General features: G+C 41.9%; 1 protein-coding gene across 3 annotated transcripts in view; it reads left to right on the top strand.

The window, feature by feature from the left end:
* Positions 1 to 2,933: 2,933 nt before the first annotated feature.
* TBC1D19 (TBC1 domain family member 19) overlaps positions 2,934 to 9,895 on the top strand; it is a 96,192-nt gene continuing 89,230 nt past the window's right edge. For 2 of the 3 annotated variants that reach the window (XM_034772247.1, XM_034772246.1), the window contains exon 1: positions 2,934 to 3,149. In XM_034772247.1, coding sequence (XP_034628138.1) covers positions 3,048 to 3,149 — 102 coding nt within the window. In that variant the 5' untranslated portion in view covers positions 2,934 to 3,047. The remainder of the gene's footprint in view (positions 3,150 to 9,895) is intronic. The other variant, XM_034772249.1, reaches the window with a different exon arrangement.

Raw genomic sequence — 9,895 nt, 5'->3', positions numbered from 1 at the left:
TGATTGCAGATGTATCAAATGGAGGGTTACCATACGTATGGATTTTCCCAGCTATGGCCTCCTTTTTGGTCCTCTGATCTCCGTCTGGGCGGAATATGAAGAAAGGTCCATGATTTTTCCTTGCTTGTCCTTTTCCAACATTGCTTCTGGTAGAATTACAATTCCTGGCATGTCTTAATAGTGGTGTGTATGTTTACTGGTTTGCCACCCTTACTTCAGCGCTGCAGCTGCTAGCTGCTAGTGGCGTTGCCTTCAGAGCTGGGCGGCCAGAGAGCGGCGGCTGCTGACCAACCGCCCAGCTCTGAAAGCAGCACCACTTCCAGCAGTAGCGCAGAAGTAAGGGTGGCATGGTATGATAGTGTCATAAAAATTGAACCCTGCCCCCCCCCCCCCAACGCTCCCTGGCAATGTCATCTGTTTGAGAACTTGAAATATGGTAACCCTAACCAAGTGTCCAAGGTCATGCCAGCGGGGGCTGTTCCCAGAAGTACTGGAGTGTCCCTGTGACAGGTTAGAATCACAGAAACCCCCTTGGGAGCTGCCACCTGATGTGCCAAGACTACTTCTGCCCCTGCTTTCCCTGCCAGCTCGGGACCCCAGCACCCTGTCTTGCTGAGCCAGTCACGCCCGTCTGCTCCAACACAGACCCAGGGTCTGAATTACTTGCCCCACAGCTGCAGACTTACAGAAGCAGCTTACAGAAGTGTTCTTGTCTTTAACACTCAGATGCCCAACTCCCAATAGGGTCTAAAACCCAAATAAATCCGTTTTACCCTGTATAAAGCTTATACAAGGTAAACTCATAAATTGTTCATCCTCTATAACACTGATATGCACAGCTGTTTGTCCCCCCCCAGGTATTAATAAATACTCTGGGTTAATTAATAAATAAAAAGTGATTTTATTAAATACAGAAAGTAGGATCTAAGTGGTTCCAAGTAGTAACAGACAGAACAAAGTGAATTCCCAAGCAAAATAAAATAAAACATGCAAATCTAAGCCTAATACAGTAATACAATTGAGTACAGATAAAATCTCACCCTGAAAGATGTTTCAATAAGTCACAGACTGGACACCTTCCTAGTCTGGGCACAATCCTTTCCCCTGGTACAGCCCTTGTTCCAGTTCAGGTGGTAGCTAGGGGATTTCTCGTGAGCTAGGCTCCTCTTTGTTCTGTTCCACCCATTTGTATATCTTTTGCATAAGGCGGGAATCCTTTGTCCCTCTGGGTTCCCACCCCCACCTTTTCAATGGAAAAGCACCAGGTTAAAGATTCCAGTTCAGGTGACATGATCACATGTCACTGTAAGTCTTCATTACCCACTTGCCAGCACACACATATACAGGGAGACTTACAAGTAAAACAGAGCCATCTGCAGACAGTTGTCCTGGTTAATGGGAGTCATCAAGATTCCAAACCACCATTAATGGCCCACACTTTGCATAATTACAATAGGCCCTCAGAGTTATATTTAATATTTCTAGTTCCAGATACAAGAGTGATACCTTTATACAAATAGGATGACCACACTCAGTAGATTATAAGCTTTGTAATGATACCTTACAAAAGACCTTTTGCATGAAGCATATTCCAGTTACATTAGCATATTTTCATAAAATCATATAGAGTGCAACGTCACAGTCCCGTATTCCAGGAATATGTGAGAGATCACCATAGCTGCAGCTATGCTGCTGTAGTATAGACACTTCCTATATCAACGGTGGAGGTTTTCCAGAAATAGGCTGTAGCTACAGTGATAGAATAATTCTTCCTAGGCCTGGCACTCAGGGCAGAAATATTTTCACTGCTCTGCGTGCCATAGCTAGGTCAATCTCATTTTTTATGCCAGGCCTAAATGTCTTGCCAAAAGACTCAGAGAAAGTCAGTGCAGAGCTAAGCGTACAGCCTATGCCTCCCAATTCTAACCACCCCAATGCTTTAATTATGGTGTGGTCCCAGCCCAGGACGGCATGTAAAGCCCTGGGATGGCATGTCATGGCTTTGCCATGGGGCGCTATGGTGAGGCAGTAGGCTCGTAGGGGTCAGCCCCAGAAAAGTGTAACAGGAGGCATAGGAACAGTGTATGAGGCAGCAGGGCAGTGCTGGTGGGGTGGAGATTGCCCTGTCATGGTGACTGGCTCCGTAGGTGTAGGGTTACCATATTTTGAGTGTCCAAAAGGAGGACACTCCAAGGGGCCCCGCCCCCACCCCAACTCCACCCCTTCCCCAAAGTCCCTGCCCCAACTCCGCCCCCTCCCCTGCTTCCCGCGAACATTTGATTCGCAGAAAGCCTGAAGCAGGTAAGGGGGCGGGTGAGGGGAGGAGGCGCGGCCCAGTCTGGCCCCCCCGGCGTCTCCAGCCTGGGTCGGCTCGGGCCCTGGGGTGCCAGCCCCGGGCCAGCCCCTGGCTGAGCACCCCCCGGCCCGCCCAGCACTGCCGGTCCCCGGCCCGGCCCCCGGCTCGGCACCCCCGACCCGGCACCGCCGGCCCTGCATGTCCCAATTTTCCCAGACATCTCCGGCTTTTTGGGATTTCCCCCCGGACGGGGATTTGGAGCCCAAAAAGCCGCACATGTCCGGGAAAATCCGGACGTATGGTAACCCTACGTAGGTGGAACACATTGGTGGTGACACTAGTGAATGCTGCAGTCAGTGCTGGGGGAGGGGGGTGTCTCTTATTCTGGACAGCAAGTGGGGCTGGGAGCCTGTCTCCTGCTCAGGGGCTGAGGGTGAAATACTGGCCTTTTGCAGTAAAGGTTAGTTTTGCCTTTGGTATCGACAGGGGCAGCACTCATGTCACCCTGTGTCTATGGTGCCCCGGGCTAGTGCAGAACCAGGCGGGGGAAGGGCCGGAGCCCGGAACTCTGCTGTGGGGAAGCCAGTTTCCAGCCGGAATCCGCAGCAGAGCGCCGCTTTCCGCTCCCTTAGTTGCTTGGTAACGCCGTCAGTGAAGTAGCAGAAAGGAGCCAGGGTGTCCCCCTGAAATTGGCCCCGCTACGGCGACGGGGAGTGCTGGCCGGGCGCGCATCCCGCCGGTCTGCGCTGGGATGATGCTGGAGCAGGACACCGGCCTCTCCTTGGCCATCGCTCAGATCGTGCAGCGGCTGAAGGGCTCCAGCCTCCATTCCCAGCTGGAGCGGCAGGCCCGGGTGAGCCCAGTCCCCGGCCCGCGGCTGCCCTCCCCCCGCTGCTTGCCTGACCCGCTGCATCCCCGCCCGTCCCTTCCTTCCATGCATCCGTCTCCCTTTCTGCTCCCCTCCGCCCCGTCCTTTCTCCGTGTCCCTCTCTCCATCCCCCCGTCACCCCTGCCACTTGTCCTCCCTTCCCTCCCTGGCTGGACGCACACGCCCAGCATTCGCCACGGACACCGCTGGGCGGAGGCCGCAAGGCGGGGATGAACGTGGGGACCCTGTGCCTGCCCAGAGGAGAGGGAGTCAGACCTGCCCTAAACCTTTCACCCTTCTGCAGGGCCAGGAGACTCGCTGCTTAACTGTCAGGACAGTATTTATATCCTCACCCTCCGGGGAGGGAGGATTTCGCTGTGTATATTAATAATCTGGTTAAAGTCGCACTCATTCAAATTGCTCCACCAAATGAATTGGGTCGTTTTTTAATCCTTAATTTGGGATGCGGTTTTTTTTTTAACTCCCTCTCCTCCTGCGGTTTCCCCTCAGAACATAAGGATTTGGTGAAAAGGAAGGAAAATAAATGAAATATGCACCATAAAATGATGTTGTAATAATTGTGATCCTTTGTTCTCACCGGTATTCTCACTGCACTCTACATCCACTTTTAGGTTTTTTTTAGGTGTTCTTAAAGGCAAAGAGATGTTGTTTTAATATGTATCTCCTTAGTGGACATCCTGTCCTGTGGATTGTTTGAGGCTGCACAGCCACAAACATTATGGCCTGAAATGAATTTGTAGCCTAAAACTCTGTCTTCATGTATTTCCCGCCCTTCCCCCCGCTTTTTCTTATGGATGACATCTTGTCGTATTGCTCATGGCAATATCTGTTTGCATGATCCTATTCTCTGTAGTTTCTTTTGAAACTCCAGTTTTTGTTACAATCTTTTTTTCTTTGTCTTTCTCTTGACTTGGTAATAAAATCAATTAAGTCAATTTAACTTTTGTCTAGTTTATCAGTTTTATTTTCAAGTTCTTAGTTCTGGGTTTCAAACTTTAAAAACATTATGAAAACATTTATTTTGGTATTACATTTTATAAAATCTTGGTTTTTGTTTTTGTTTTTTTACAGAATTTCAATTGTGGACAATATTTAAATTGACAGTGTCCCTTATGTTGTATAAATGATGTTTTAGTGGATAAAACACATGGTTATTTGCCTTACTTTTGTTAGTATTCCTGTATTAGACAAGGCTATGTTCCGTGGCTGTCCACTTTTGACTTCCATGATTCATTGCTCTATTGATTTAATTTATAGCTCTCAGATTGTTTGGGTTCTGTGTGGGATCATGCCATTTCACTTTTATGTCAGTGTAGGCTTCTGACTGATTGTTTGGGTTCTGTGCTGGACCCTGTATTATTTTTCTTTATATCTATTAGTGCTGTCCCCTGACTTTCATTGTTATTAAATAGTCTTGAAAGGATTAAATTTTTATTGATAAAAGTCCATTTCAATGTACACGCACAAACTGACAAAAAAATTTCCATCAATGAAAAAGGTAATTTACAGATCGCCAAAGTAAGAAAAATGCTGCTTGCAAACTTTTTAGAATTTGATTTAATGATAATTACTTTGTATATTTTGACATATGATGTTGACAATTTGTGTATTAACAGTTATAAAGCTTAAACTTTTTGAATCTCAACATTTACTGTCATTAAGTAATTATTGTCTGACTAGCCATTGTCTAGCCTCCTACATAATTTCCCACAATTGTGAAATTTAAATAGATAAAAATAAAAAAACTTAAAAATAAAAATCTATATTATCCATCATAATTATATACAATTGTTAAATATAATTTGTCTGCAGTTCCAGATCTGTATCTTCTGCTCTCTTGTTTATATAGATAAGTAAATGAACATAATGTTGTAAATGCTATGTAGGTCACTACCAAACACAAAAGAAGATTTATAATCTAAATATATAAGTGAAAGCTAACAGTACAAACAGAACAGTACATAATGGCCACAGCCCAGTCTCTCTTAAAAACTTCACAGAATAGGTGGATTTTAGAAGTTAGTGGAAGGAGAAGGAAGGAGCTTGGTATATATTGGTAGGGAGATTATTCCAGTCATATGGAGAAGGTAAAGGAGACAAATAGGGCAAGAAGAAGGCAGATTGGCCAGAGTTTAAATATTGCGAATACTTAGGAGATGAGGGTAGAGAGATGTAGAGTAGGATGAAGCTTTGTAAAGGTGAAGAGAGCAGCTTGAACTTGACATTATTTGATGTCTACCTACAAAAGCATTTCTAAATGTGATTAGCCATTTTGGTGGATTTGTAGTTTAAATGAATACTGACAAAGTTGAGGTAGTGTTTCTTGGTCCTGATTGCAATTGTTCCATCATTTATTCTTGCTCTTTAAGAGGTTACCTTTGGATCCTGGGTTTTTATGAACCTCACAATTATCCTCCCCTTACGAACAATATAGATCTCTCTTGTTTTATCTTTTCTGCCAAAACTCTGATCCATTTTCAAGTTTTCTCTGTACTGGATGGTTGTAATAGGTTTTTTGGGGAGGGATCCAGGCCTTGTCTGTTTTGTTTTAGTGATTTGTTGAATTTTGTTATTGTTAGTCTCAAGTTACTGCCTAATCAGACCATTAAATTGGCTAACTTTGAAGCTGCAGATTGTGTACAAAATCTTGCTATTCTTATGCAAGACACCTCAACTCCTATTTATCTCTGAAACATGATCTATGTTCTAGTCTGCTTGTTAGTTACATTCTGTTTCTGACCTGAATGTTGTGGTATAAATAAATCTGTACTAACTGCAGAATTGAACCTCTCTACATGAAGCCAATTTTAGATAAATCTCAGTGATATTGAGATCTGTTTTGTTGCTGATATAAATTCTTCCAAGAGAAAACTTAACTTTTAGCTCTCATTTGTTTTTAAAAAAATATAAAAAAATCACTTTGGGAGTGCTGTGTAAAGAACATTGTAAACCCTCAAATCACTCAAAATCCATTCTTCAACATTTTGTATGCACATGCATGTGCATGTACAATATCTGACAAATGTCAGGATGTAAGTCAAGATATATGTGTCCACATAATGCCCCCTTAAAATTAGTGTCCAGAGTTTTTTAGAGTTAGTGATATTTTCTGAGCCTAATTAAAACATTGGGGAACTAATATTTAAAATAACAACAAAATTCTTGCTATACTCATTAATGTGTGTGGTTTTTTTAGTTCTAGCAGGCAGAGCTCAAAAAACAGTTTCTGTTGTCAGCTTACAGAACTTCTGAAAAAACTGGGTTGCTTAAGAATGACTTTTATGAATGTTGAGTCTTTGGATCTGAGTAGAGATACAAGTTGGTTATGTTTTTGGGTACAAGAAGGAAAAGGGGATTGTAAAGAAGAGACAAGACTTCTCCTTTATTTCTTAAATTTTCATTTGTGATATGTTACTTACAGTAGTTAGGATAATTAAGTTGCCAAGCACATAGTGGAAACAGCAACTTATTTTACAGGATTCTTCGGCATCAAGTTGATGTGAGATGCTAGAACCCTGCATAAAAACTCAGAGTTATCTTTGATAATTCACTGTGATGGCAGATTAGCTCTAACCCAAGAGTATTAAAAAGGTTTGAATATATCTCTGAGCCACAGTAACTAGAAGGTAGGGACCAAAGGCTTGATTCACAAAGGGGACTTAAATGAACTCCTAAGTGCCCCTCCTGCCCACTGGAATTCATAGCCCACCGTTTGGCACCCAGCCTTCCCATACAGTGCATGGGGAGAGTTAGACACTTAAGAAAGGGATTCTCAGAAGCCAGCAAACTGAGCAGGCAGCTGCCTGTGCCAGCCACAAGTGAAATGCAAAGGAAAGGGACAAGGCTGAAGGCTCAGATCCTCAAAGAGGCTTAGGTGCCTGACTGAAAGGCTGGAGAGCACTACTTCAGCTTTTCAGCCATGAACCCTCTCCTGGAGTTAGGTGCCTAAGCCAGGTCAGCCTCTTCCTCACAAAAAATGAGAGAGAGAGAGACACCCTTTCCCCCCCCACCCCCCCGCACACTAAAGCCAATAGCCCAGTGGTCAGGGTATTCATTTGGAATGTGGGAGACCCATATTCAAATCCCTGCTCTACCTGATTTGGAGCAGGGATGTGGACACAGGTTTCCCACAGCTCTAATGAGTGCCTGACCACCAGTCTATTGCCTGTAATGGAGTGGGTCTCTCTCAATCTCTTCTGTTAGAACTGTTCCACTGTATATAAATAATTTAAATATTCATTGGATCAGAGAGAGAGAGAGAGACCCTATATTCTGGGGCACTCACCTGTGATTTGAGAGCCCTGGCTTCAAGTCAATGCTCCAAATCAGGCAGAGCAGAGATTCAGACTGGGGTCTCCCACATCCTAGGTAAGTGCCCCAACCAAATGGCTATTGAATACACAGGGGACAGACACACTTGTCCCCGTTGTCTTTTGACAAGAGTCTTAATCCACTGAAAAATATGGTTCCATTGAAATCAAATGCTTTGTGACATTGTGTAGCGTTTGCAAAAATTTTCTCTAAGAGAAAAATTATGGGAAAAAAGTTCCTACAATGTTGAAATGCCCTGTTTTGACATTTTTGGAATGAAATGTTTTGATATTTCATTTTGAAATGACTTTTTACATTTTTTATTACATTATAATAACGTCAAAATCAAAATGAAATGTTTTGATCTGAAATAATTTGTCAGACTTTTGTGGAAAATTATGAAATTTTCTGGTTTCATTCTGATTTGAAATGAAGCCAAATATTGAAATCTTATAAACTTTTGTGAAATGGAATTTCCACCTCCATTGAGCGCTCATAAAAATTTGTTAATGATTGTGAGTCACTCAGAACCTACTGTAACCATAAAAATATCTGTCTGGATGGACAGATAGATAATTAAAAAAAAAATAGGCCCCAGCATTTCATTGGGTTCATAAACTGTCCTTCTGACATGTAGAAAAACCCTATCCAGACATTAGATATACAGTGGGGAGAAGTGGAGTAAAAGAAGAGATGAAAACTTAAGCAGAGTAATTTTTTAAAAACATAAACAAATGTGATATTAACGATACCAGTAATTCCTGTTGCCACCTGCATGACCCTTTTCAGATTGCAATTTTTTGTTGGCATCTCAGCAGTGGGTCTTCAGGAGGGATTTGTAAGAAGACAGGGTTGTGGCTTTATAGATAAGTTATGAGAGGGAGTTTCGTGCATAAGAATCAGCATCGAATATGAATATGTGAAGGTGCTTGTAGAAGAAGCAGACTTCTGGGTGATAGAGGTTGGCCAAGTGGAGAAGGCAGATAAGATAGAAAGGATCATAAGGGATCTTAAAGTGTGGATAAGAAGGTATATCTGGTATGGGGAGCTGCTTGAGGTAATTAAAGAAGGGGAAGAGGGTGACATGATGGGAATGACTGCTCAGGAAGATAACCTTAGCAGCAGCTTTTTGATGGACCTGAGGTTGGAGGAGTAAGTGTCAAGATATTGACACTACCTGGATGGGTGTGGCTAAAGGAAAGGCAGATGAACATTATAGTAGCTTAGCTAGGGTGGACAGACTGTGAGATCAGATAATCAAGGAAACTATTTTGATCTTTTTTTCAGTACTAGAAGAATTATTGATACTGAACTTTGCTGATCTGAAAGTTCACATTTAGAAAGTGATCATCTCTGTAATATGCAACATTATATACCAAAATATATCAAACAATAGTAGGCTCATGATTCATTATAGATAATACATTTCTTTTCATGTATCATATTTAACAGAGAACTTACTGACATATTCTCGTATTCATAGAGATTGTAATCTTCTTGTCTATATTGTTCAGCAGTAACATTTGCAGTGTGAAGAATTTTAAATTGAATACTGTTATGAATACGTTAAACAGATTAAGGAGTTCAGAAACAACTTAAGTTTGATTCACGGAAGATCTTTATTAGTTATGTATGTACACATGAACTACCTTGCAGATGTGTACCTTATTTGCAGCAAATTTCTATCTTCAAATGAAACCTAGGGAGTTGATTAAAACTGCAAATATTATAATTTACAAAACCTATCCAGCAAATTTAAAATGACCTACTTCTGCCTAAAAGCTGAGACTAATTATTACTTGCTCTCAATTGTTTTCCATTTCAATTGCTATATTATTTGTACTTGTATATGAACAGTGCTTCACCTTACCACTACACTGTTCCCTAGCTATCAAACATAATTTAATGTAGAAATGCTCAAATGTAGACAAGGCTATTGGTGTCAATGTCAATCAGGTTTCTATACTCTAAAATTTGCTCAAACATGTTCATAACTTTTTTTTTTCTGAAAAGGGGGTATAAATTAAAATCCAACCAAAATTAGCACTTGGACTTCTTTGGGTTTTAGTAATATAAATTACCTAGCAAGCAAAACTGTGAACGTTTTCTTATGACCATTTTGAGAGAGTGTTATGATTAGGGAGATATCAGCAATTAAAGCTAAAACATTTGCACTTGTGTGAAACTAGCCAGATGAACAGTAATAAACATATACAAAAGTCATGGCACTTACCTAAGAAGAAAAGACTTTAAATGGAAGACTGAAAATATTTAGACAGTGTGTAGAACTAGTAAATGGTCAACATATTATTACTTTATATAGTCAAATCAGTTGAATATACAGCTGAAAAAGGTTGTGAGTGAGGAGAGTATGATATCCATTCCTGAAACACAGAAGC

Source organism: Trachemys scripta, chromosome 5 (genome assembly GCF_013100865.1).
Source record: "Trachemys scripta elegans isolate TJP31775 chromosome 5, CAS_Tse_1.0, whole genome shotgun sequence".
Taxonomy (NCBI): Eukaryota; Metazoa; Chordata; order Testudines; family Emydidae; genus Trachemys; species Trachemys scripta.
This window is presented reverse-complemented; position numbering and strand designations above follow the sequence as displayed.